The 24103-nt window shown below is 47.1% G+C and overlaps 2 protein-coding genes across 3 annotated transcripts; both read right to left on the bottom strand.

The window, feature by feature from the left end:
• Positions 1–414: 414 nt before the first annotated feature.
• LOC140901261 (polymeric immunoglobulin receptor) lies at positions 415–7492 on the bottom strand. The gene is made up of 6 exons (XM_073319770.1): positions 7365–7492; positions 6298–6648; positions 4824–5144; positions 3468–3561; positions 3189–3355; positions 415–983 (listed from the first exon to the last, which is right to left on the bottom strand). Exons 1-6 carry the CDS (start codon positions 7405–7407, stop codon positions 940–942), a joined length of 1020 nt encoding a protein of 339 aa, XP_073175871.1. The 5' UTR covers positions 7408–7492; the 3' UTR covers positions 415–939.
• Positions 7493–10007: 2515 nt separating this feature from the next.
• LOC140901308 (triggering receptor expressed on myeloid cells 2) lies at positions 10008–21847 on the bottom strand. 2 transcript variants are annotated; one of them, XM_073319916.1, is made up of 5 exons: positions 21660–21847; positions 15884–16228; positions 13209–13266; positions 10730–10896; positions 10008–10453 (listed from the first exon to the last, which is right to left on the bottom strand). In XM_073319916.1, exons 1-5 carry the CDS (start codon positions 21700–21702, stop codon positions 10440–10442), a joined length of 627 nt encoding a protein of 208 aa, XP_073176017.1. In that variant the 5' UTR covers positions 21703–21847; the 3' UTR covers positions 10008–10439. The 2 variants fall into 2 exon arrangements, with proteins under 2 accessions (XP_073176017.1, XP_073176018.1); XM_073319917.1 differs by having other exon boundaries at positions 13209–13263.
• Positions 21848–24103: the final 2256 nt, after the last annotated feature.

Raw genomic sequence — 24103 nt, 5'->3', positions numbered from 1 at the left:
TTGGTGTGTGCGTCAAGTTGTGGTATCACTCCCCTGCTTTGTGTCATTGGCTACAAACAGCATCATCTCTGAGATGGCATGAGTTTGGTGGATCTCAGCTCACAGCCCATTTGCGAGAGGCAGTAGAGGTAAGCAGCTCCCATATGTCTGCAGACTCATCCAGGTAAACAGCCGGTCTCCCAGCTGCTAGTGGGATCCAGAGCACCGTACCGTTATCACCGTGGGAAAGGGATTTGCTGAATCAGGGAGAGAAATGTAGCCCGTAGCACGCTGTCCCTGGTATCTGCTGACATTAATAGCAGATAGATAGCTATGTTCCCCAAGCCCAGTGCACAACAGCAGCCAATCCTCAACAGCTTGGGCAAGCAGCTCCATGTACCCAGGGTCCCGGGTGGCTCACTGCTATTCTGACCGGCACTAGCTAGATCAACGTGAACTTGGGTATGCCTACGTGTGCGGCCGTCACGCTGTTGGTGGCAGTGTGGGCCCACCCTGAGTTCGGATGAATCAGGACAATGCGCTTGTCAATCTGACACCCAACAATGCCTTTTATTTTAGCACCCTACGTGCGAGTAATGCATATAGCCCATTGTGGCCCTTGGAGATTGCTCCTGATGGCTCGATGGCTCAGATACAACACTCCAGAATTAGGCGTGCGCACTGCCAAATGCGGTATCTTTAGTTCCTTTTGCACCTAGGCATTTTCTATTCACTTTGCAGGTAAAACAGGGTTTAGCAAGCAAAGGTTTATCTGTCATGGCTAGAGGCACCGGGAAAACTGAGCAGAACCTTCTCATCCGAAGCATGTGTGTGTCTGCAGGTGTAAATATCTGTGTGAGTATCTCTGCATGTATACGTAGAAGTGCTGGAGGAGTTGGGAGCTTGGCTGGAAAAGCTCTTGGAATTCTTTTTCTTTGCCTACTTCTCTTCCTCCTTCCATCACATCCTTGTCTTACTAGTGTTTTCCTTTCCTCTCTTTAATCCTGAACAAAACAAAACAGGAAATTGGTTAGGTATGGAGTAAGGGATGAGGAATCCATGCTGGTTTCAAGGAGCTGCCTGCTTTTTTGAAAATGTGCCTCTGTGTCCCCCCCACCTCCCACCACGCACACATTTGAAGCCTGGGTCTCCATTGGTGCTAGTGTAAATCAGGACTGTGACCACTGCTTATCAGGCTGGTCAGTATGGTCTTACTGTTACCTAGTTCCCTCAGTCTGTTGCTTGCATTTCTTGTCCATTGTCTTCTACTCTGATTGCCGGCTGTTTGGGGCACTGAAAATCTTTCTGTTTTGTGTTTGTACAGCACCTAGCACGGGGGGGGCTCTGATTCATGACTGGAGCTCCTGGGTGCCACCATAATGCACATAGTAATGATTGTAGTTAACAGGGTCACCCTGGTGTGGATAATGGGACAGTCACATCTGTGGTGATGGTCGACTCTCCTTAGTGTAACTAGCCTAGGAGATCTGAAACACGACAGTGGATTTTATTTTAGTATCACGTGTTTGAGCTATGCACATAGATAACCTGGCAAGGATTAGATGTTTATCAGTAAATGTTGGTTTCATCGTACGCACACAAGCCAATGCAAAAAATGTTTCCATCGATAATCATCTAAATGTACAGATAGTCAAAGTAAGAAAGCTGCTGCTTGAGAATGTGTCACAGTTTGATGTGAGGGTATTTATTTTGTATACTGTGGCACGTGATGTTGGCAATTTGTGTTTTAGCTGTGACAAAGCTTTAACTGTTCGAATCTCAATATTTACTGTCATGAAATAGTTGTCTGACTTCCCCCATAATTTCCTGCAACTGTGAAAATTTAAATAGATAAATATTATAAAAGCTTAAATAACCATCAATATTTTCTGTTAAAATGATAGAACAAAAAACTGAATTCTGCCAAGCCTGCAACCACTGTACCCTGTAAATTGTTCCCGAGACACGTTGGCTCAGGTACTAAACAGATCATCTCACTCCTGCACCTGATGAGTGCACTGCCAAACACTGTGTCTTTGGTCCTTTTTGCCCCTAGGCACTTTCTTCTTAGTGTCACTAGTCTGGGAGTTTGAGTAGCAGCCGTGTCAGTCTGTATTCGCAAAAAGAACAGGAGGACTTGTGGCACCTTAGAGACTAACCAATTTATTTGAGCATGAGCTTTCGTGAGCTACAGCTCACTTCATCGGGAGTGGGATGGTTTCACCTCCAGGCTGCTGGTTTGAATCCAGCCCAGGCCTGCGTTGACTGAAACTGTTAACTTCCGATGGCTGTTGTGGAAGGAGTGCTGAATATCCCTTCAGTGTCCACTTCATCCGTGCACAAAACCATGACCAGAATTGCACTAAATGGCCTCTTTCTAGGCCACTTCAATAGCAAGGCCAAGGACTGAAAGGGCCAGAGGACAAATGAACAGACTCTTCACCCCCTAGAGAGGAAAACTCCCTCCACCCCGCAACAGAGTAAACAGTTTACATGAGAAACCTGAAAGATCAATCTAAGATCCTAGTAAATACTGTTTATCCTGAAGAAAGGAAAGAAATCTGGGATAGTCTAAGCATTGCTGGAATTCTCAGTTCCCGTTGTCACCGGTTAAAGGGTCCTTTTGCCGCGGTGGCAGGGTTAGAGGTCTGAGTGGCACCTGTAGCTTACTCGGATCCACTGGGTTCAAAATCTCCAAACATTCTCCACCAGACAAGACTTTTACCAAAGGCTTGGAAGAGAGATTCCACAATCCACTAAAGTCACCTGTGTGTTTTAAAATTATTCTTACACTTTTGCTTTTGTTAATATCACTAATGCCTTTGGTGGCTTGCTTTTTGCCTGTTACGTGAGAGGCATGAGTTAGAGGGTGACGCAACACACACTTTAGTGGCTGGTCCACACAGAGGGTAACAGACTACTACTGCCACCAGCTAATGGAGTTACCCCTTTAGTGCAAGTAATCAAGGTCTCTGCTGTCAGGTCAAACACAGCTGGTGACCCATGAGAGGTTATTGCTACATTTAGCTTCTCAAATGTTTTATCGTCTTCCTTGACAAGCAGCTAAGATATATCCTTCAGCCTTACTCCCGGTTCGCACTGCTCATCCTCTCCAGACTCCTCTATCTTGCTTATGTCTGGGGCCCAGCACTTGGGAACGCTCTCCCAGCTGGGATTCATCCCGCCCCATATACACTCAGTGAGATTACCTGTGAGTGGGAGGAGGTGGTGTTTGTTCCGGCCGTGGATCTCCTGCTCCATGGCTTTGCTTCTCCTTCTACTGGCGACGACAAAGATCAGGAGTGCAGTCAGGAATTTAGCGCCCAGCCATCCAGCCATGATATAGAGGACACTGAGACTGACCGCAGAGTACCAGCTATGGGAAACCACATGCACGACAGTTAGGGCTGACTGGGAAAGGAGATTTCCATCCTTTACTGTGAATCTTGCATTTAGCTGAGCCTGAATTTTCTTCTTTCTGTCTTTACCTCTGCTGATCGTTCCTGGCTGCAGTTGGGAGGGTGGCTCCTATGCTGTCAACAGGACGGGATGTAGTCACAAAAGCTGACCTGTCATAAGATTCTGGAAATAAACACACCCCATGATGAAGATAGTACAAGTGAACCTTTCCCCTGTAGCCATGTCCTCGTCATGAGGAATAAGAAGAACAGAGTTAACTTGTTTGTTAGCAGGGAGCATGGAACATGGGTTTCCTGTGGAAATCCACCCTATCCTTTTGCCCTTTACCAGCAAAAAAATATTCCTATGAGTGAGGTCTCTTGGTCTTTGGAATAATCTTGCAAGAGAAGTGGTGGAAGCTCCTCAAATGAGATCATTAAAATGAGATTGGAGAAAGCCCAGAGAAAGATACTGACAGGAACCATCGTGCATTGGCCAGAAGGGATGTACTATGTAATCTCTAATTTCTGTGCACCTGATCGTGCAAGGTGTTAAGTGCTTCGTAGCAGATGCTAAAGTCCCTCATTTCTGAGCAATCAGGCTCAGATCCTCCATGGTATTTAGGTGTCTAACGCCCCTTGATTTCAATGGGAGTTAGGCACCTACATTATTTTGAAGAACTGGGCCTTGGTGCTTGCAGAATCTTATTGTATGACTGATAAAAGCCTGGGTGTGACGAGAGCAAATTTTGAGTACTGCTGGTTAAACCTCAGAAGGACCAGAGGTCCCATTCATATAAGGATCCAAATGCTCAGATGCTTAGCTAAACTTCTTTGCTATTATTAGGCTATGGGGAAGGGCACCTTCTTGTGAGGAGTCCATTTCCACCCAAGTTGGACCCTCCACAAGAATGGCTTTTCCTATGGCCTTTTCTGTATTTCTGCTTCCTGCACTGGCTGAAAGTGAGAAGGGCAGAAAAGGAAGAATATCAAAGAAAAGGGCAGTGTTCATGAACCTTGACCAAGGGCTGCGTTCAGTCTGAGATCTGATCAGGATTCAGCTCAGTTCCTATTCTACCCACCCCAGTTCGGCTCGACACCCATTTAATGCACACTGAAAGTTAATTCAAGCAAAAATGCAAATGGCACAAGCTCGGCCTTAAGCCTCAAAAAAGTCAGAATTTTGGGGGTGAAGGCCCAGCCTCTTTATAGCTCTTATGGGCTTTTACCCAAGACTCACAACACGTGGCAATACACAAGATAATTGGTAGATGATACTAGTAGGTATCAAAAGCCTGTACAGGTGCATTCAGGAATTTTTCACTTGTCTCCTGCAATTTCCTTGCTCTGAGGAGCCCATCTGAGCTCTGCCCTGTAACCACATCCACCAGGGTGTGAGTATTTGCTGACTTTTAAGGGAAGGACTGTTTTCTTTGAGAAACTCACCCAAAACATTCAGGGTGATCATCTTCAGTAGCACGGTACTTCCCTGGAGATGGGTCTCACAATGATACTCCCCTGAGTCACGTAGCTGGAGTGCCACCAGTGTTACTATAATCTCTCGGTTCCACCGGTCAATCTTTATCCTGGTCCTTCCTTGTGTATTAACAATCTGATCGATCTCAACGCTGACAACAGGTTGACATCTGGTCGCGGTTACCATTTTGCACCAGGTAAAATTATTAGGTCCTCTGCTGTCGTCCTTCACAGAATAGGAACAATTTAGGGAGATTGAGTCTCCTTTTTTGGCAGATAGCCTCATGGGAGCTGGAGAGAGAAACCGGTGACTGGTTATTGTGAGAGAGGGAAGGAAAGAGACATGTCCTGCAGGTGTCTAAATGCCCCTGCATTTAAATCTGAAGACAAAGGATCAGACCAAACCCCAGCCCAACAGGAGCTTGCAAAAGACATGAAAATAATCTCTCCCAGCCCCAGGGAAATATATTTCCTAGGATTGGCTGTGCACAATTACCACGGGAAAACTGCGCAGTATCCAAACTGCAATCAATCACCACAGGGCAACCCTGAATCCAGCCTGATGCTGCTGCCACTCTGAAAATGCACCTTCACAACTGGCCCCTCTGCTGCTGGCGGTCTTAGCATTTGAGGAACCAAAGACTGAATGATTCATGAAGAGGGGATGCCTCTCTCATTCCTGGAATGGGGGACCACCCAGGACAGGGCTGAGGTATCATGGGGACAGGGGTGGTATAAATGAAGATGCTCCAAAGTCTGGGATGTCTAGCAGCTGGTTTGACCATCCTTCTTATTGGTCATTCAATCTGGTAATCAGGACTTCAAATTGGGAGTGAAGTTTCTCCATGGGGTTTCTATTAGAGTTGGCCAAAGATTTTCTGTCTAAAAGGGGTATTTGTTTTTAATGGAAAATGGCTGTGTGCGATACAGAGAATGTGTGCAAAAAATCTTCATGTTCCTGGAAAAATATTGATTTTTTTTCCCAACAACCCGTAACTGAAAATATTCAGTTTTAACCCCAAATAATTTGTTTTTAAGAGGACCAAAACCCCTTGTTTGTAGAGTTTTGAGAAACAATGAGACAACTTTTTTTTGTTTTTATCGAAAGTTTTCAGGGGGCAAAAAAATTTCCTAACCAGCTGTGGTTTCTACCAATGTATGTGCTAGCATGTGATGTATAGATGCATGTTTGTGTGTGTATACACACACACACACACACACACATTTAAGTATATACATGCATCTTAAACCTATTTTGTTTCTATAAGTAGATAAAAACTTGGGGTTAAAATACATTAACCATCACTCTGTAGTATCACTGGCATGTCTGTCTGCACAGAATGTGTTTTATTTAGAAACAGGACTGGGAATGGAGTTTAATTTGGAATATCCAGCCTTGGGTTGATTTGTGTCCCAACCTGCTCTTCACTGATCTATAGCTCACCTTCATAAGATACAGCCACTTTTATCTTCTTCAATGGGATAATCTTCAGACCATCGGAAAGCCCGCACCAGTATATTCCTGAATCTTCTACCTGGAGCTCCGTCATGGACACAGAAATCCAGCCAGTTTCCGAGTCCTTTAGGCTGACCCTTGCAATTGGAAGGTTTAGAGAATTCCTTCCCACTGCGGGGGAGCTCAGGACGAGGGTGCGGCATTTCAAATCTGACAGCTCCTTGCACCAAAATTTCTCCCTTCGTGAATACTTGTGCTCGTCGTAGGGACACACTGTAGTGAGCGCGCCTCCCTGCACTCTTCTCACCAGTTCCAGGTCCTTTCCTGCAATGCAAGGCCCTTCCAAGGAAAGAACAAATTGATGTTAGGGGTGAGAATGACCTGTGGGGACAGCGGCTCTTAACCAATGACCTGCCCATCACTGCGACTACTTCAGGCTGCTGTGACGGTTATTCTAAACTCCTTACCCGTGCCTAAATGAGCCTCTGTGCTCAATGCCAGTGCATATCCGCGGTCTCCTTCCCATTTAATGGTCCATGCTCTGCTCCTCTCTGGAGCTTACGTCACCCCATCTTCAAAGTAGGTTAGAGTGTGAACAACTAATCAGGAGCAAGGCTGGCTCTGTCTCATACAGTCTGATAAACTGGCACTGGTCTGATAATCTAGTCCACCGCCTTTTCAATGTTGGAGTGTTTGCTACAGCACGTTCTCTGTTTCTTTCTCCAGACTGACAGTACCCAGTTCCTAGGTGGGTTTGGATAAGGAATCCCTTCTAGCAGGAGAGGAGCCTGTTTTCACAATTTGGGGTGTTCAAATCCTCCCTGAAATCCACTTGATGGCTTTTCTTTTCTCTATAAAATATGTAATTTACTGCGGGGGAAAAAAATATGGAGACCCAGCAGGCTGAGCATTTCCTGCCATCACAAATAGCTGGGAGCCCAATTTCCGTGCCTGCTCGCAGCCAGCCAACGTGATAAGTGCGAGAGCAAACACGCGCAGTGTGCTACGAATGCAAGAGCCACCGGGAGGGGAGGGACGATCTCTCGGTGCCTTACCTGTTAGTGCCAGCAGTAGCAGCCAGGCTGGGAAGCGACCCATCCTGTGGTGGGAAGTGGTTTAGATCTTGGAGAGGTGGAATGCAGCCTCTAGGCGTCTTCAGTGCTGTGAAGATGAATTTCCCCTCACCGGTAGGAAGTGAACTCCCTTTGTCACTGTCTGTCACGTGTTGCTCTGGAGTTACAGTGTCGGTTTGGAATTGTTGGGAAAAATCTTTAACAGGGGCAACGTCCCTCAGTTTAGTCTTTGGGGTGGGTGCCTGTGCTTCTGTGTGTTTGAACTGCCAGCCGCTTCTCATTTTAAAAAGCACAACAGCTTAGCTATTGACACTTAAACACAGGGAGCTGGGCAAGAGGATGGTGCATGTTGGAGCTTCAAATAACATTTTTAGCATCAGTGTATGTTGTTTTGTTGGCTCCTAGTTTCTGTATTACATAGTGCAGGCCAGATCCTCTCCTGCACCCCATCTCTGCTAGGTAGGGTCGGGGGGGGGCATCAAGGTGATGAAGGTGTTTCACATGGTCTGGAGGCTGCTCTAAACTTCGCAGCGAAGAAGGAACTTCTCCATCAGCCTGGGACAGCTGGCGTGTAGGGAGACCAGGGATTTCCCGCTACCCTCTTGCAGTGCCATGATCTCACTTCAGAATATTTCATGAAACAGAAGTTTTCCAGTGGGCTCTGCTGGTGGAGGGTAGTTTGGTTGGCTTCCTTATGAACCCTGTACTGATTGCACTGCCTACGGTTGCCTATTGCACTTTTAAGAGAGAGTCCTGTGTTGCACCTCTTATCTTCACCCAGTGGGAAAGAGGTGAGAGTCAGTGGGTCCTGCTCCCGAATGAACCTGAGGCAAGTGGAAAATGACCCACAAAGGCTCTGTGTTGGACAGAAGCTCCCTGGAGAATGTGGTTGGCACCTGAACCTGGGAGACTGTTGGTAATGATGTGCAAGGAGCCCAGTGAATTATGTCTTCAAACAAACCTCCGTCTGTGTTTGCATTAAGCAATGTGTGAAAGGTGTAAGGGATACCATTCCTCTGGGGTCAGAGGCCTGGGGCTGGCTGGCTGATTAGCCCTGCTCATTGCACCTGAGAAAGACCTGGAACGTAATTAGCTGACCCTTATTTAAAAAAAAAAAAAGGCAGCAGGAAATGGCAGAGAGGGCTATAACACCCTCCAGGAAGCTGAGGGGTCAGGGGGTGCGAGCCTATTGGACTGCTGCTGGAGCTACTGCGAAGAGTAATTGCGCCAGAAACCAAACGGGCAGAAGGGAGACTGCGTGGAGCCCTTTGTTGCTGAGACTCGGAGGTCAGAGCCAGGAAATGTGGGTTACCGGAGTTACTGGCACAAGGGACTGGCTTGGGGAAGGGACTACTTGGCCGGCAAAGACTATAAGAGAAATGTTTGTGAGGGTTTTTTGGTTTGTTTTGTTAAGAAGGCTTAAAATGAAACTGCTGGAAATTGCTTCCCTAGAGTCCTTGAGAGAGCTCAGACAGAATTACCTCAGGGAGTGAGCTAATTCTGTGAGAGGAAAGCCTGGTCTGGAAGAAGGAAGACGCTCTAAGATAGGCCCTAATCCTCTGACACAGGGAATATCACCAAGGGGGGCTGCCCCACGCTGGTACATTGTTTGGGAGAATCCTTATAACAGGCCTTAATCCCCCTGAACAGAGACGACACTGTTTCTGTCCCTTGGCACTATGTGTGCGCTGCTCTCTGAGGTGACGTGAGTTTGGTGGCTCTCAGCTCTAGCCCTCTGGGGAGGAGACTGTGCAGCTAAGCATCTTGGATAACGCTGCACACTGATATGGCAGAGAGCAGCAAGCCCCTTTGCCGCGGGTGGCAACCAGAGCACCAGGCTTTCTATCGCCATGGGAAAGGTCTCAATCTCTGGGTATGTCTAAGCTGCAGTCGTAGGTGTAGGTAGACACACATGTATTATCTTTAATCAAGTTAACATGGCTAAAAACAGCCGTGAAGACACATTGGCATAGACCTCAGTGCAGGCTAACAATGCAAGTATATACCCAGGCTCCCTGGGCAGGTGTCTAAAGCCCACCCTGTAGCCCATGTTGCCATATGTTCTGGGTTATTATTAGCATGTTAACTAGATTAAAGTGAGCACGGGTATGTTTGCACAAACTACAAATCACATAGGGTGAGAGAGAAAATTCTCCTTTAACTCTCAGAGTGGGGCCACTGAGACCTGGTAGCAGTATTCGTTTTATGTTCCTACAGACCCAGTGTGAACCTTAGAGCACTGACCACCTCCGTTCTTTGTGGGGAAACACAGAGAGGTATCCATGGGATTCGGCTGTCACAAGTTCCTAGCTGCAGAATATAACTGATAAAGCACAGTTTTAGCCCATCCCTCTGCTCCCACTCTGTGTTGTTAAACCCTAACTCAGCCCTGCAATGGATTCCTGGACTTGTTTCATGTACTGGGAGTGAGATGGCCCCAGATTACCTGATCCTTGCACTATTGCCCTATTTTGGTCCACCCCTGGGTAAGATATCTCCCTGGACATGTGGGGAGCATTCCATTGGTTTTCTGGAGACATCCAGCCAGGCTGGACACACATAGTAAAACTGCTAGTTTTTCATTACAACACTGATTTTCAGTGAATCAGGACAAGACACATGGAGAGCTGAGACATGACAATGCCCTTTATTTAGCATCACCTGGGTTAGTAATTCACATAGCCCATTGCACCCTCTGTAGATTGGACCCGAGACACGCCATGGCTACTAAGATACGCCATGAAAGTCCCACTTGTGCGCTAGGTGAATGCACTGTCAAATGCTGCATCTTTGGTTTCTTTTGCAGCGAAGCATTTTCCATTAGCCTTGCAGGCAAAGCCTGGCACAGCAAGCAAAGGTTATCCCTCATGGGGGCACGGGGAAAACCGAGCAGAGCTTTCTCATCCTGTCCACGTCTGTGCGGCATCACTACATGTATGTGTGTTTGTCCTGGGGGAGTTGGGAGTTTGGATGGACAGACTCTTGAAGTTCTTTATTTTTCCACCCATCCTCTTCTTCCTCCTCCCATTCTGTCCAAGCATTACCTGCGTCATCCTTTCAGTTCTCTTGTTCTGGAAATGGAAGAGGAACACTGATTAGAAATGGGGTGGGAGATGAGCAATGGAGACAGTTGCTGACAACCTCCCATATGGATGGCAGGCTCATTGCATGTCCATTTCACTTCAGCATTTATCCTCTCCCTTTGCAAGCAGCAAAGTTTGCCCTGGAACCTTATTCCAATTCCCCAGGGCTTTTTTTTCCTCTTGTTTCCCTAGGTCTGTAGCCCAGCCCAGGGGAGTGTCTCCCAGTTGGGGTTAATTCTGTAATGTGAACGCTCATGAGATCACCTGTGAGTGGAAGGAGCTGGTGTTGGTTCAGATTGTGGCTCCCCTCCCCCGTGGCGCTGCTCCTCTGATGGCTGGCGATGATAAAGATCAGTATGGCTGTCAGGAATTTAGCGAGCAGGAGTACCATAATGGTGCAGATGAATGCATTGAAATGGGCCTCAGGAAGGCTGTTATGGAAAACCAGACATACAACGGTTTAGCTTTAACTAGGAAATGAAGTTTCCCACCTTTTAATGTGGATCTTGTATTTTGGTAACATAGAAAGCCAAAGACAACCACTGTCTCTATCAGACATTCTTCCTGCCCACGCATGGGAGGCCGCAAAGATTACAGTTGTCCCAAACAATAGCTTTAATCTGAAGAATCTCATTAATGGATAAACAATGATATACAGGAACCACTGAAGTGCAGCCAGCTCTGGGCAGGAATGCAGCAGCAGTTTATCAAACACGCAACAACTCCAAAGAATAATTTTGGATCAGGAAGAGATGAAGAATTTCATGTCCTATGGAAAATGCAGGAAGGCAGCATGAACCCCAAACTGGAACTGGGTCAGGATGCCACAGCATATCCCTTAGTCTTGTGCTGGACACAGATGTTCAGGACCTTGGTTTTGCCTCTCATCCAAAAGCGGGATTGCAATACAATCCCATTAGTAAAGAGCTGAACCTTTTAATCGGGTGTGAAATCATAATAAATAGTACTGTATTTAATAAAAAATAAAATCAAAGAAGTTTAACAGCCCCCAAATACTCCGTGGTTGTAGTAGCCTTTAAAAAGTGGGGAGTGATCAATGGAGGTGAAGCATTTGACTTCTGAACTGACGTAGGGGCCACATTTCCTCATCTGCTCTCTATACAGTCCCCCTAGTGGTAGAATTTTATCTCATAGGGCCCAACCCTGCAAGGTGCTGAGCAGCTTCACCTTGCTGCACACAGGATATTTTGCACCAGGCAGAATTGTAGCCCTCAGCCTGCCTCTCGGAAGCCAATGGGAGGTTTGCCATTGACCCCATTGGGAGCAAGAGCAGGCCCTCAGAGCCTGATTGGACACATGAAGTTGTTCACCACTGTGAATGGTGGGGGAGATGAGCCAAGGCACAGATGGCAGTTAGGCACTTCACTGTCATGGGAGTTGGGTGCCTAGCCAAGTGCCCACAGGGTGTCCAGGGCTGGTCAAGACAGAAACCAAGAGTCCCAGGGATATCGCAGCCTGAAAGGCAGAACGGTGACCAGGAAGGCAAGGGCAGCTGATGGAAACAAATCAAATTCCTCCTCCGGAGCAATGGTTCTTGACCTTTTCCATATGTGCCACCCTTTCCCATACCGGGTCATTACCCTCCTCTCATCTACCCAGGATCTAGCGGGGAGCCCTCTCCAATTGAACTGCTACCCCTCCACCATTTAGCTAGGTGCAAAAGGCAGAGTGCTCATTTCTCCCCGGCATTTGTTTATGTTCCCCTTTCCATCCTCCCCCAAGTTGCGAACCTCTGCTCGAGAGGAGGGAAAAAGATCTTCAAACCCGGCCATAGAGGGGTGTCAAATGCTAATCCCCTTATGGGTGTCAGAGCCCAAGACCCCGCAGTGAGATATACCTAAGACAATTAGACAGTCAGCTGTTGGAATTCATTCTTTCTGTTCTATTTGTACGAGCCTCTCTCAGATTCTATACGAAGTGTGGGCTCTGTAATGATGCCTGGCAATTTGTGTCAGACCAATCTGATATCTCCCAGGTGGGAGGCGGCTCTTGAGAGCAATGGGTACACTTGAAAGCTCCCCCAGGGGATAGAATTACCCCACAGGGATCTGTATCGTATTTTTCCTCTGTATAGTTGGTGTAATGACTGGTTAAGTTAATTTCCATGTGTGCATTTGCTACACCAGCCCTGATTTTATTTATTTAAAGCTGGTACTGAGGTGGAGTAGAGTGACCCTTCTGCCATGGTGGTTTCAGGCAGTCAGTGGGCAGAGCCCATCCTTCATGCATCATTTGTCCACTTTCTCTAGGATGCTGCTGCCAACCTTCCCCCACTTCTGATAGGCTCTCCTATAACATTATTATTGTGTGTAGCACGGTAGCACCTAGCAGCCCCAGTCATGGACCAGGACCCGAATGTGCTAGGGGCTGTACAAACAAGGAGCAAAACGACAAGGCGCTTACATCTCAAACAGCTGTGCCACCAGACCAGCCCACTCCTCTTCTGTAGCCAGCCATGTTCTTTCCTATGTCTCTTTGGTTCAGTCTCTCTCCCCCTGCCTGCTGCATTCTTTGCAAATCTCTGACTGCCCATCCCGGGTAATCCTGTCCTACTGGGCAATGCGTCTGGCTTCCCCCAGCCACTGCAGAGGACACACACCCAGCAAGGGATATACCCTAGGTCCCATCGCTGCTTTAAAGCTGGTGCAGTTGCTGGGTGAACTAAACCCAGGGATGTGTTCCTTACAGAGACGTCAGCACGAGAATGAGCCTGCCGGTTTACCTGGAGATGCTGTGCACAGCTCTGGGCTCCTCTGGTGCCAGGGTCTCCATTACACCTGCTGATGGAAACAGAGCAGTTTAGCTTCCCATGCAATGTTTATTAATAACCAGAGGTCATCAGCTTTGTTCTGGCTCCTCGCGGATGCGGAGAGGTGAAGTCTGGGACCTCTCTCATACTCTAGTGCAGTGGTTCCCAAACTTGGTTCTGCTGCTTGTGCAGGGAAAGCCCCTGGCGGGGCGGGCCGGTTTGTTTACCTGCCGCGTCCGCAGGTTCGGCCAATCACGGCTCCCAGTGGCTGCGGTTCGCTGCTCCAGGCCAATGGGAACTGCGGGAAGCAACGCGGGCCGAGGGATGTACTGGGCACCGCTTCGCGAAGCGTGGCCACTGGCAGCTGCAATCGGCCGAACCTGTGGATGCAGCAGGTAAACAAACGGCCAGCCCGCCAAGGGCTTTCCCTGAACAAGCGGCAGAACAAGTTTGGGAACCACTGCCCTAGTGTAATGACTGCAGTGGGCTCCATTGCTGTAAAGCAGGGTAAATAAGAGGAGAGTCTGGGCCAGAACCTCCAGGCTTGCAGGCCCATTAGACATTTACATGACAAGAGCATCCTGCTAATATTTAGGAAACCATGGTGTCATCTCTGGTACCTGGGCTTGGATACTCCATCTGTGTTCTCAAAACTAGCATGGAACATGGATCTTATAGACACTTGTAATCTGAATAGCAAATGCTTGTTAGCCTACAAAGTCCATGAGTAAAACCCGTCTGTCCTGCCTGTGCAGGGACTATTCCTCTGGGCCATCGAGTGAAAGGAGAAAGATGCAGGAAACCCATGAGGTCACCACCACATTTATGACTGTATCCAAAGAGCCTGATGCCTGGTAACAGGGAACTTTGGGGCTTACTCACTATGGACTAACCTGGCATTGCTAACTGCATGGATCCAAGGATGCCCAAACTTCACTGTGTTAAGAGCCACATTAGCAACTTGCCAGGCATCTCAAGGTTTCATACATTTGGCATATGAATCTATGTAGTCTGAGTGCATATCAAACACACAGGACAATAATATTGGTTTCACAGAATCATAGGAACGCAGGGCTGGAAGGGACCTCGAGAAGTCATCAAGTCCAGTCCCCTACACTGAGGCAGGACCAAGTAAACCTAGACCATCCATGACAGGTGTTTATGCAGCCTTTTCTTAAAAACCTTCCTTGGAAGCCTGTTCCAGAACTTAACAACCTTTATCTTTAGAAAGTTTTTCCTAATATCTAACCTAGGTCTCCCCTGTTGCAGATTAAGCCCATTATTTCTTGTCCTACCTTCAGTGGTCATGGAAAACAATTGATCACTGTCCTCTTTATAATAGCACTTAATATATTTGAAGACTATTATCCGGTCCCCCTTCAGTCTTTGCAAAAAGAAAAGGAGGACTTGTGGCACCTTAGAGACTAACAAATTTATTTGAGCATAAGCTTTTGTGAGCTACAGCTCACTGAATGCATCTGATGAAGTGAGCTGTAGCTCACGAAAGCTTATGCTCAAATAAATTTGTTAGTCTCTAAGGTGCCACAAGTCCTCCTTTTCTTTTTGCAAATACAGACTAACACGGCTGCTACTCTGAAACCTTCAGTCTTTTGTTTCTCAAGACTAAACATGCCCAGTGTTTTTAACCTTTCCTCACAGGTCAGGTTTTCTGAACCTTTGATCATCTCTGTCGCACTCCTCTGGACTCCCTCCAGTTTGTCCCTGAAGCCCGGCACCCAGAATAGGACACAGTACTCCTGCTGAGGCTTCACCAGTGCCAAATAGAGCAAGACAATTACCTCCCGCGTCTTATGTAAAATGCTTCTGTTCATGCACCCCAGGATGATCTTCGTCTTCTTTGCAACTGCATCACACTGTTGACTCATATTCAACATGTGATGCACTAAACCTCCCTTCCCGCCCCCCGATCCTTTTCAGCAGTGCTACCACCTGGTCACTTGTTCCCCATTGTGCATTTGATTTTTCCTCCCTAGGTGAAGTACTTTGCACTCGTCTTTCTTGAATGTCACCTTGTTGATTTCTGACCAATGCTTCAATTGGTCAAGGTTGTTTTGAATTCTAATCCTGTCCTCCAAAGAGCTTGCAATCACTTCCCTTTGTGCTCATGCCTTCCCGGCTAGGGGGAATAGCAGTTGTTTGCTAGATTTCACTAGCAAAGAAATATTGTGGTTAGTCATCTGTGTCCTTGCCCTACTGTTGCAGAGGAGGATGGCTGCAGGCCACACTTTATAGGCTGTGCTCTGCCCCTCAGCTCACCCCTCCTGCATTAGCACAAGGACGGCAGAGGAGGAATGAGGGTCTTGTGATAAAAGCACTGGACTGGGAACGAGGAGATCTGGGTTGAGTTCCTAGATCTGCCCACAGACTCTTCCTGGGTGACCTTGGGCAGGGCACCTAATCTCTCTGTGCCTCAGTTCCCTATCTATAAAATGAGGATAGCAGCACTTCCTTGGTCTGCTTAGATTATAAGCCCCTGGGGGCAGGGAGCGTGTCTTCCTTCTGGGTATGTACAGCACCTAGCACAGTGTGGCCCTGATCTCAGCTGGGGTCTGTAGATACTATGGTAATGCAAAAAAATGAAAGTGCATGAAATCCTGTTGTATTGAAATCACAGCCTGGGGACCTACCTCCTAGCACCTCCACTTTCACCTTCTTTAAGGTCTTTGCTTCTCCTAAGAAGTCTGTCTTGCACTGGTACAGCCCTGTGTCCTGTTTCTGGAGCCTCTCCATGGTCACTGTGAGGACCCCCTTGTGGATGTTGTCGGCAATGGAAGTGTTGCCTTTCCACTTCTTCAGGAACTGGAGCCAGAAGCGGTGGGCGCTGACCACATGCTGGCACTCAGTCTTATTGACATGTTTGCACCAGCTCTTCTCTCTCCACTTGTTCTCCTTGGGGCTGTAGGTGCACCTGATGGAGATGGTCTCACCTTCCATTCCGTACACCACCGTGATGTTCTCTGCCACACACAGCTCTGGAGGAGAGAAAGGAAAACCTGACTTAGGTCTCAATCATCTTCTCTCTGAGTGTCTTTTCTCTCTCTCACAAACACAGACAAACACACACACACACTTACTTCCCTTGTCCTCACTAGGACAATTTGGACCTGTAATTCCCCATCTCTATTGGACGTAGCAACGTAGTGTAGATTAGTGGCTCTCAACCTTTCCAGACTACTGTACCCCTTTCAGGAGTCTTGGAAATATAGATGATATAGAATATCAGGTTTGGAGGGGACCTCAGGAGATCATCTAGTCCAACCCCCTGCTCAAAGCAGGACCAATCCCCAATTTTTGCCCCAGATCCCTAAATGGCCCCCTCAAGGATTGAACTCGCAACCCTGGGTTTAGCAGGCCAATGCTCAAACCACTGAGCTATCCCTCCCCTGTCTAACCCAAGCTTCACCTCAGTTAAAAACTGCTTGCTGACAAAATCAGACATAAAAATACAGAAGTGTCACAGGATAATGGTATTGAAAAATTGCTGACTTTCTCATTTTTATAATCATATAATTATAAAATACATCAATTGGAATATAAATGTGGTACTTACATTTCAGTGTATAGTATATAGAGCAGGATAAACAAGTCATTGTCTGTATGAAATGTTAGTTTGTACTGACTTTGCTAGTGCCTGTTGTAAAACTAGACAAATATCTAGATGAGTTGATGTATCCCCTGCAAGACTTCTGCGTACCCCCAAAAGTACATGGACCCCTGGCTGAGAACCATTGTTGTAGATGACAGGGTATCATCCAACCATTTACCACTGTAATCTACTCACCCTCCTCCCTCAGTCCCCAATGTTTGGGCATGTTCAGATTTAGGATTTTGGTTCAGGCCTTCTCTAATTCTTTACCTATTGACCCTCCACTGATGCACCAGTGGGTTTTCCTGTGGGAGAGAAAGGGGAGGAGATCTTGTCTCCCCAGTGAAGGATTTGTCTCCTGAAATGCCACAAAAGCCTTCCCCTTCCGCACTTTCTTCCTTGCATGATGTTGAACGTTACATGGCCTGGCTTGGGCTCCAGTCAGAGCTCATCAACACCTCACCTTGCCTGGTCACGTGGCTCACTCCATAGTGATAGAGTTCAAGGCCAGAAGTGACCACAGAGATTCCAGGCTGACCTCAGTGATGTGAGGTCCTTTCATTCTCTGGGGGCTGATCACATTGCTGGGCCGGGGAGCAAGAAACTTCCAAAAATTGAAACTGGGCCTTTCCTGGGACACTGAGGAGGATTAAATTTACAAAGTCTGCTTGGCAGTTACACCCATGGCCCCTAGTCCGGCTCTGGTGGTATGCAAATGAAATTCACAACCACTGTAGGGCCCCTTCATGCTGCCAGAGTGGTGCAAACTAAGGGGTCTTGGTATAACAGAATCAGATCCACAGGCACAAGCCAGTCTCCAGTTGTGTGGCTGGAGGGTTAATTCTTAGTCCCGTTACTGACCTTTTAACACCCTTGGTTTTGAGAAATCTCTTTTTGCTCTGTTTCCTGGGATATTGCTAATTCTAGCACTGCCCTAGGAGCAGCTGATCTTTGACTACTTTGCTGTTTCTCCTTAGTTCCTTCTAATTTCTGTTTCTCTTCGAGCTGCAGAAGCAAAGGGACCACATTGTTTGGGATATTTATACATTTAGAAGGAAGCTGTGTGCTATTTTGAGGAGTCTGTTTTAGGTGAAGGCTTTTCAGTCACGAGTGACTGCTGCAGAAGAATTCTAAATAGAACTGAAGACGGGAATACATTGGGAATGGACGTTATAAGGGCTTCACAGAGCTGCCTGTACTGAGATGATTGGGAATGCCACAATGTTTGGGAAGATGCACCATCTTCTCTTATTTGTAAATATTCAGAGTAAATGTTAAGCTAAAAAAGAGTAGGCATAAAGGTGTTCTGCAAGCGTTGCATATGCTGCTTTGCCAATGCACCTCAGTCCTGACCTGCAGCACCCTGCTAGTGTAGTCTTGGGGTTCCACCCCCACCCCAGTGCACCTCAGTTCTGACCTGCAGCACCCCGGCTATTTCACTCTTGGTCAGAGACTGCCAGTTTAGGTTTGGTAATGTCACATGCAAAACTCTGAGCCATTATCTTTCAGAACAATGCTGCTGACAGAGCCTATGTTATCTGTGTTCCTTCTCCCTTATTCTTTATTACTGAGGATGATACAGATGAGCCCAAGCCAGAATGTTGGTTGCAAACACCCCATCATTTTGGAAATTCTGGCCACTCATCCAGATTTTGCAGCTGTGGCCTATGTGTAATGGAAATAGGGTCGGTGCTTGGAAAGCGTTCATCTACTATTATGTATATTGCGATAGCACCTATGAGCCCCCATGATAGACCAGGGCCCCATGGTGCTAGGGGCTGTACAAACACAACACAAAAATGGTTCCTGCCCAAAGAGCTGACAATCGAAGCATAAGACAAGACACACACAGGGTGGGACAGACAGATGGTAAGACTGCATGTGCCAAGACTATAGAAGAGGATGTTGAGAATCGGGATGAGAGTTCTAATGCCTCGGTGGAGAGGAAAAGCTGTTCCTTACAGATGTTCATCTATTCCTGTGTCTTATTTCCCACATGAAGTCCCCATAGAAAGATTGTGAGCATCGCATATATGCTGCTAGCTAGATGACAGTCATAATGGATAGGCTCTCAGCTTCTCTCTGTCCATCTCCCAGGCAGGGGGGTTTTGAATGGGTGGATATAGGGTGACCAGACAGCAAATGTGAAAAATCGGGATGGGGTGGGGGGTAATAGGAGCCTATATAAGAAAAAGACCCAAAAATTGGGACTGTCCCTATAAAATCGGGACATCTGGTCACCCTAGGTGGGTATCATAGGAGAGTGAGGTGGAAGAACCGTGATTCCGGTATCCTTCGTAAAGTAATGTGGTCCTTGGTTATTCCAGGGTGTTCCAGGAAGAGAAGTCCAGTCCAGTTTCCTCCTGGAGGAGAGCTGGAATTTTTGTTTGTCAGCCTCCGTAGAAAAAGAAGGGAAGAAATTGACAAGATTTGCATGGGACTGGAGGAAGGATGGTCTTGACATTAAAGCAGTGGACTGGGACTCAGACAGGCTCTGGTTTTATTCCTAGCTTTGCTACAAACTGTCCCCTTGTGACCACTGGCAAGACATTTAACATTTCTGTGCCTTAATTTCCTATCTGTAAAATGGGGCTAACGCTTCCCTGCCTTCTGGAGGTGTTGTAAGATGCTCAGTTGTGACGGAGGCCAGATAAGCACCTAGATAGAATTGTTTTCCCTATATTTTTTCCATTTTGCCTAGATGCATCAGACAATCTCCAGGGGTTAGCCTGACATCCTCATGCCTCGCTCTCCCTCCCCCTGCCCCCAAACTCCTCTCTCCAGGAATCTCTGGAGCTGTTGTAGTTTGCATGTAAAATAGTCACACAAGCTGGATTTTGCAATCTCAGTTGCTGAGAGTGCAGTTAAAGGCTCTTGTTATTTCTTCCAAGGTGTTTCCTGTTCTGACTTACAGATTCCCTGACAGACCTCAGCCCACCACCCTGGAAGCACCTGAGCGGTAGGATCTCCGGTGTCCTTTGGAAAAAATCAAGAGTAAAAAACACAAACCCTGGAAAGAAATGAAACCATGAATGCAGCTGCTGAAAAGCATGTAGTGTAGTGGCTTATGTTTAGGGGAGCCCTTCTGACCCCCCCACTCCAAACTACCTGCTCCTTGTCCACAAACATGTAATAGCTCCCCAGTCATGGGATGGATTCCCTCCTCCTCCTCCTGCTTTGTATATTCTCTGTGGTTTGCATGTTCACTCGCTAAACATGTTACCGTGGCTCCATTTGACTCAGTCTGCTGCTTCAAGACTATTTGTGGCTTCTTTGCCAGACATGTTCTGGGACTCGTATGGGTCAGGAGGGAGGCGGGCTCGTTCTCCATTGCTTTGCACCTGACGTTGTCATTCACACAGCGAACGCGAAGTGGGTGGATCATGGCACCAAATCCGTATATGTGCATGCGACTGTCCCTTTGCACAGGTGCAGTTATTGCACAGGGCCCAAGACAAGGGAGAACCAGGCCCAGAGAATCGACATCTCTTCAGTACCGTGGCAGATCTTGAGCTGGATCCTGCAGGGGGCAGAACACCTCCTGCCAAGTTTTGAACTCCCTCAACTCCTCCTGCCGTAAATCTTGCCCTTAAAAGATAGCTACCTGCTTTGACTTTTATTGGCACTCCCACTGATAATTGTGGGGGTGGGTCTGTTTAAGAACGTTCACAGTAGAATCATCTTCTCTGGCTCCAGAACAAGCAGCTGAGCCTTGTGTCCTATGCGGCGTTTGCCTCATGGGCCCTGCTATGACTCATGCTAGATGTTGGACAACGCCAGTCATAGAATCATAGAATCATAGAATATCAGGGTTGGAAGGGACCCCAGAAGGTCATCTAGTCCAACCCCCTGCTCAAAGCAGGACCAATTCCCAGTTAAATCATCCCAGCCAGGGCTTTGTCAAGCCTGACCTTAAAAACCTCTAAGGAAGGAGAGGTTTCAGAGGAACAGCCGTGTTAGTCTGTATTCGCAAAAAGAAAAGGAGTACTTGTGGCACCTTAGAGACTAACCAATTTATTTGAGCATGAGCAGCTGTAGCTCACGAAAGCTCATGCTCAAATAAATTGGTTAGTCTCTAAGGTGCCACAAGTACTCCTTTTCTTTTTAAGGAAGGAGATTCTACCACCTCCCTAGGTAACGCATTCCAGTGTTTCACCACCCTCTTAGTGAAAAAGTTTTTCCTAATATCCAATCTAAACCTCCCCCACTGCAACTTGAGACCATTACTCCTCGTTCTGTCATCTGCTACCATTGAGAACAGTCTAGAGCCATCCTCTTTGGAACCCCCTTTCAGGTAGTTGAAAGCAGCTATCAAATCCCCCCTCATTCTTCTCTTCTGTAGGCTAAACAATCCCAGCTCCCTCAGCCTCTCCTCATAACTCATGTGTTCCAGTCCCCTAATCATTTTTGTTGCCCTTCGCTGGACTCTCTCCAATTTATCCACATCCTTCTTGAAGTGTGGGGCCCAAAACTGGACACAGTACTCCAGATGAGGCCTCACCAATGTCGAATAGAGGGGAACGATCACGTCCCTCGATCTGCTCGCTATGCCCCTACTTATACATCCCAAAATGCCATTGGCCTTCTTGGCAACAAGGGCACACTGCTGACTCATATCCAGCTTCTCGTCCACTGTCACCCCTAGGTCCTTTTCCGCAGAACTGCTGCCTAGCCATTCGGTCCCTAGTCTGTAGCTGTGCATTGGGTTCTTCCGTCCTAAGTGCAGGACCCTGCACTTATCCTTATTGAACCAGTCATTGCTCCAAACCTTTGCCTACTCCTCAACCCGACACAAAAGGAGCTGGACGCTTTCTTACCTGATAAGGAGACCAAGAAGACCAGATGCATGAGCTTTTCCATGTCTCTTCTTCCCGCTATCCAGCAGTGCAGGGGGGAGGCTGAACAAAAGAAAAAGGATTCTTGCCCAAGAGCAGCTTTTTTCTCCTTGTTCTGCAGGAAGGAATGAGAACAGGAACTTGGCTTCTCTTCCCTCCTGGGGATTGAGCAATGTACCCGGGACGGATGCTTCTCTGACTGGCTGAAAACTGGGGCAGCAGCAATGCCCACTGTGAACCAGCCTTTGGTCTAGACAGCCTGAGAAGAGTTGTCATATGATGAGGAAACCATGCGATGCAGAGGCGTTCTGACACCGAGGGATGGTGCTTTTCATTCTCAATAGGCTTTCTAGACAAGCTTTTGCATGATGTGAACTTCCCGTGTATGGACGGAGATTGTGTCTTGACTATCTCAGGGTGGGCTCTGCCAGGAAGATCACCCAGACATCTTGAAAGGTGGAATAGTGGGGCTGGGATACATCCTTGGGGATCTCCATGGAGAACCCTAAGGTTGTATTCAGACTCTTTGCTTGTCCTTTAATGGCACAACTGGAAAGGAGCTACAGAAAAGCTTATCAGACAAAGCAGTCCAGCAACTCAACATGACCGTTTAGGACAGGAAGTGAAGAATATTGTATGAGTTTAGACTGCTGGGTGTTTCAGACCAGCACAATGTAATTTGCCCAGGACACAAGGGTTAACATCTTTACTCTGTACTCTTACAAAACGTGCTGTGGGATTTTTAATGAAGTCAGAGGACCAGGAGCTCAGTTTTATGTTTCATCTGAAAGACAGTACCTCCAGCAGGTACAGGGCCCATCACCACAGTGCTGGGGCATTGGTTCATTACTGACTTGGAAGAGAGCCACCTATGGAGTTAACTAATCTAATGAGCTAGGTATTCACATGATGCCCATCACCATGGTATCTGAGCTCCTCCATTGCTTTTAGCTGGAGGTTTTCCTCCAAGTACTGATTCAGCCCCAGGCTATTTAGCTTATAGGAGCTGACAGCATCACACCCAGAGGTGGTAGGACTGCAGATATATCCTCTATGCACAAGCTTTTCTCTTTCTCCCTCTCTCTTCTAGATAAGATATAAAGAAACAGTCCTCCAACATGACGACAACTACAATATAGGATTCATTCTTTCTGTGTAGAGTTCCATTTTCAGTGCAACAGGTAGGAGTTCAGCTTCATGTTGACCAGAAACATCTACTGCCCTTCAAGTAGACCCCATAGTCCGTTCTAGTTCAAAATCTTCCATTATTGTCTAGTTTAGGGGTTTTTTAGCAAATATTTTTGTACTTTCTTTTGTAATTCCCCCCAGCTTGTTGCTCCTCCTGAGCACAATGTGATTTACAGCTATAGTGGGTCAGGAAATTTATAAAATTCCCTGCTAAAACAATGACCAAAATTGTTGAACATTTTCTTTGATTGTTCCCCCTCCCCCTCCACTTCCCCAATTTTTCAATGAAAACATGAACATCGTCAACAGAACTGGGCACTTTTTCACAAACATGCCTCTTGTTGACCAATAAAGGCTATTTTCCACCATAAAAAATATTTGACTCACTCTGTTTACAGCAAATTCCCGCTATCAATTTACTCCCTTCATTCCTGATCATTGAAGATCCTGCCCATCTCCAGGCGCTGCAGAGCTTCCTGTCTCAGTCATATTTCTGACCCTTCCTTGTGCATGCAAAGGGATCACACCTTGTGTTGCCATTTGATTGAGTAGCATTTTCCACCCACATTGTACCGGTGTAAATGGCTGAACAAGGGGCATATAGTGGTGGAGAATCAGGCCCTGGGTCTCAGGCTCTGCTTTCTTTCTCATTTACGTTATTGCTGGCAAAAGATGCCTGATTGTTAGCCAGAAAACAAAAGTCAGTTATATATCCTCAGAAGATTGGTAGGGTAGGCTTCCCCATGGAAACCCCAAGACAGCAGGGACCTACTTTTGGAGTGAGGGGTAGTTCAGGCCCGTTCAATCTGCCACCTGTCTGTGGTGCTTGGACAGCCAGATATGGTGCCAGCTCTTTTTGGGAAATGGACACTTCTGTCCACTGGGAACTGGGCTAAGACCCAGCAAACTCTCTCCACATCACTCACTGACCAGCTATCTGCTCTTGGACATTACCCACCCAGTCCAGATTCGCACCACTGATTTATAAATTAAAATTCCAGAGTCTCAGCATGACCCTCTGAGTCACCCAGTGCATCCGAGTCCTTAACTATTTAGCCTTAGTGATTGTTGTCACTTCCTCTCTGATTTTGGGCCTGTGTTGAAATCTGCCCTATGTGCTCATCCTTCTACTTCCTCTATTTTCTCCGTCATGTTCCTTGCAATTTAGCTGCTTCGTCTAGCACTTCCTCATACCTGGTCAGCTGCCTGTCCTCTCAGCTAGAGCAATGGGGGGACCC

The sequence above is a fragment of the Lepidochelys kempii genome, chromosome 21 (assembly GCF_965140285.1).
Source record: "Lepidochelys kempii isolate rLepKem1 chromosome 21, rLepKem1.hap1, whole genome shotgun sequence".
Classification (NCBI taxonomy): domain Eukaryota; kingdom Metazoa; phylum Chordata; order Testudines; family Cheloniidae; genus Lepidochelys; species Lepidochelys kempii.
This window is presented reverse-complemented; position numbering and strand designations above follow the sequence as displayed.

Excerpts from the sequence above, each read along its gene's own strand:
- LOC140901261 (XM_073319770.1), bottom strand. The coding sequence starts at position 7,407 with ATGGGTCGCTTCCCAGCCTGGCTGCTACTGCTGGCACTAACAG. Across the intron at positions 5,145-6,297 it reads AGTGGCTGTATCTTATGAAG|CTCCCATGAGGCTATCTGCC; the intron begins GTGAGCTATAGA and ends TTCTCTCTCCAG. Across the intron at positions 3,356-3,467 it reads GCCAGGAACGATCAGCAGAG|CTGGTACTCTGCGGTCAGTC; the intron begins GTAAAGACAGAA and ends GGTTTCCCATAG.
- LOC140901308 (XM_073319916.1), bottom strand. The coding sequence starts at position 21,702 with ATGGAAAAGCTCATGCATCTGGTCTTCTTGGTCTCCTTATCAG. Across the intron at positions 16,229-21,659 it reads CTTCTTGGTCTCCTTATCAG|AGCTGTGTGTGGCAGAGAAC; the intron begins GTAAGAAAGCGT and ends TCTCTCCTCCAG. Across the intron at positions 13,267-15,883 it reads GAAAGTGGAGGTGCTAGGAG|CAGGTGTAATGGAGACCCTG; the intron begins GTAGGTCCCCAG and ends TGTTTCCATCAG.